The 2,500-nt window shown below is 49.2% G+C and overlaps 1 protein-coding gene across 1 annotated transcript in view; it reads right to left on the minus strand.

Moving 5' to 3' along the window:
• The window catches only part of grm3 (glutamate receptor, metabotropic 3), a 21,322-nt gene that overhangs the window by 4,317 nt on the left and 14,505 nt on the right, over positions 1-2,500 (minus strand). Inside the window, exon 3 of the mRNA XM_030790165.1 lies at positions 477-1,549. Coding sequence (XP_030646025.1) covers positions 477-1,549 — 1,073 coding nt within the window. The remainder of the gene's footprint in view (positions 1-476; positions 1,550-2,500) is intronic.

A 2,500-nucleotide genomic window follows, 5' to 3' on the forward strand; every position in this document is an offset into this window, starting at 1 on the left:
TGCTGGCTTTGTGGGTCTTAAAATTCTGTCTGCATCAGGGATGAACATGAGCAGTATGAAAAGTTTGATGTATTAGATGTCTCCTGATTGGTTTATGAATCCTATGGGGTTCTGTGATTGGTGGACTTTATCTACTGATTACTCAGCCTCTCCCTGGGCAGTCAGTTATAGCTGATACTATTGTGAACCCAGTTTGCTGATATTGTTTTCACTTCCAGGCTGGCTCTAAAGGCACTAAATCTGGACGACTACTTAAGGAACTTTCAAAGTATATATTCTCACTGTGGCACAGACTGAGCTGTGACGGGTTCATGCGCTGGACTGAGCCTGTCTTTAAGCTTTGGATTTACGTTAAAAGTCAAAAACAAATCTTTTTGAAATTTCAAGAATTTCAAGAGCTAGAGACGTTTTGTTTTGTTTGTTTTTGTTTGTTTGTTTGTTTGTTTGTTTGTTTGTTTTTCCCTCTCCCTACGTACTCGGTAGTCGCTGGAGGTGACGTAGAAGATGGGGAGGAACGCCAACCAAATGATACAGGTTGTGTACATGGTAAAGCCGATGAACTTGGCCTCACTGAAGTTCTCTGGGCACTTGCGAGTTTTGAAGGCATAAACGGTGCACAGCACAACCAACAGAACGTCGTAGGTCAGCGAGAGGAGCATGCTGGAGTCCCGGACGTTGCACTTGAGGATCACGGTCTGCCGTTTTTCGGGCAGGGTAAAGCGTCGTGTGCCTGGGACCTCCAAAAGGAGCCAAACGGACACGAGCAGCAGCTGGACGGAGATCAGCGACAGGCAGATGAAAACCTGCGAGCTGGGGCTGATGAACCGCAGCCGCTGGGCCCCGCCCTCCTTCACGCCGCTGAAGATCCGAGCGATCCGGTTGGTTTTGGTGAGAAGGGCGGAGTAACAGACGGCGAAGGAGGAGCCCAGCCCGAGGCGACGCAGCGTGCAGATGGCCGGGGAGGGCTTGGCGATGAAGATGAAGGTCATGACGTAGGACATCAGGACGCCCAGCAGGAGGATGTAGCAGAGCTCTCGCCCGGACGCCTTCACCAGCGGCGTGTCGTTGTAGCGGATGAAGACCACGAACACCAGGGTGGTGCAGATGATGCCCACGCAGGCGATGGAGACTGGCCCGATGGCCCAGGCGTCCTCCCACATAATGTATTCCTCAGGCAGGTCGTAGCAGCCGCTCAAGTCTGGGCGTGGCCACTGCCCCAGGCTGCAGGGGGCGCAGGTGAACTCGTCGGGCAGATATTCGTAGGATTCGCAGGGCGTACAGATCCAGCAGCAGTGCTCCCCGGCCTGCATCTTCTTCATCTCGTTAGGGGCGCACGGGTCGCTGCACTGAGACGTGGGCACCGCCCCCCGCGGCCAGCCGATCAGAGGGTCGTTCAGGGTCAGTGACTCCGCCCACTCTCCGACCTGTACGTAGGCGTATCTGTCACTGCCTGGCATTCGCTGATAGTTAAAGATGTTGTATCGCCCCATCCCATCTCCGTTCTGGTCAAACTTCACCACGCTCTCTGACCCCGGGGGAGAGAAAGGAGCTAGAGAGAGAGAGAGAGAGAGACAGAGAGAGAGAGAGAGAGAGACAGAGAGAGAGGAGAGAGAGAGAGACAGAGAGAGAGAGAAAAAGTGATTTTGAACAGTATTATCAAAGAACAAAAGTTGGATGATTTATCTGAGAAAAATGTAATCAGGAGGGAAGATAGGGGCCCTGCTGGCGGCATATCTAACAGAAGAAGCTATGAGCTCCCCAAGACAAAGTAAAGACAGAGAAAGAGAGTGAGGAGGTAAAAGGGCGTTTCTCTTTTCTCGAGTGAGGAGGTGAAAGGGAGGGAGGTCATAAGCTCTCTGAGGGTGTCTCAGACCATCTCTGCTTGGCACTGGAAAGAAAACCAAAGAGTTGGTCACAGTCTCTGCTCTGTAATCGTGATCCAAAACTAAGTTCCTCTGTCAGCGTTGCTGTGTAATATTGACAATGCAATATAATACAATATAATCTATGTCACTAAAATAAAATAATATATTAAAATGTTATAAAATACAATACAGCTGCAAGCACGTTCGGTCATTTATGAGGTCAAGGTGCTAAAACTGACAAATAACTGTTGCATCATCAAACTGAAACCAATCATAAACGTAACTGTTTTATTCTGCCAGGTTAAAATAGGATTTAACATTAAAAACCGTCTCCGTGGTTACGGCCACAGCCATGATTCTCAGAGGATAATGGGAGCTTTAAGACAGCAGTGCACGGTTGCTTTATGGAGGCCTGTTAATTGGTCATGTGTTCTGTGGCAGGTCGTAGGGGAGCAGCGTCTGTGGTCAGCATGTTTTAAATGACACCACCACATGAGACAGGGAAAAAATAAATAAAAATTGAATGGTCCATAAAGGAGCTCATTCTAATCTTTTCCCTGAGAGAAAGTAATATATGTACACACACACACACACACACACACACACACACACATGCGTACATACACGCGCACGTG

The sequence above is a fragment of the Chanos chanos genome, chromosome 13 (genome assembly GCF_902362185.1).
Source record: "Chanos chanos chromosome 13, fChaCha1.1, whole genome shotgun sequence".
NCBI classification, from domain to species: domain Eukaryota; kingdom Metazoa; phylum Chordata; class Actinopteri; order Gonorynchiformes; family Chanidae; genus Chanos; species Chanos chanos.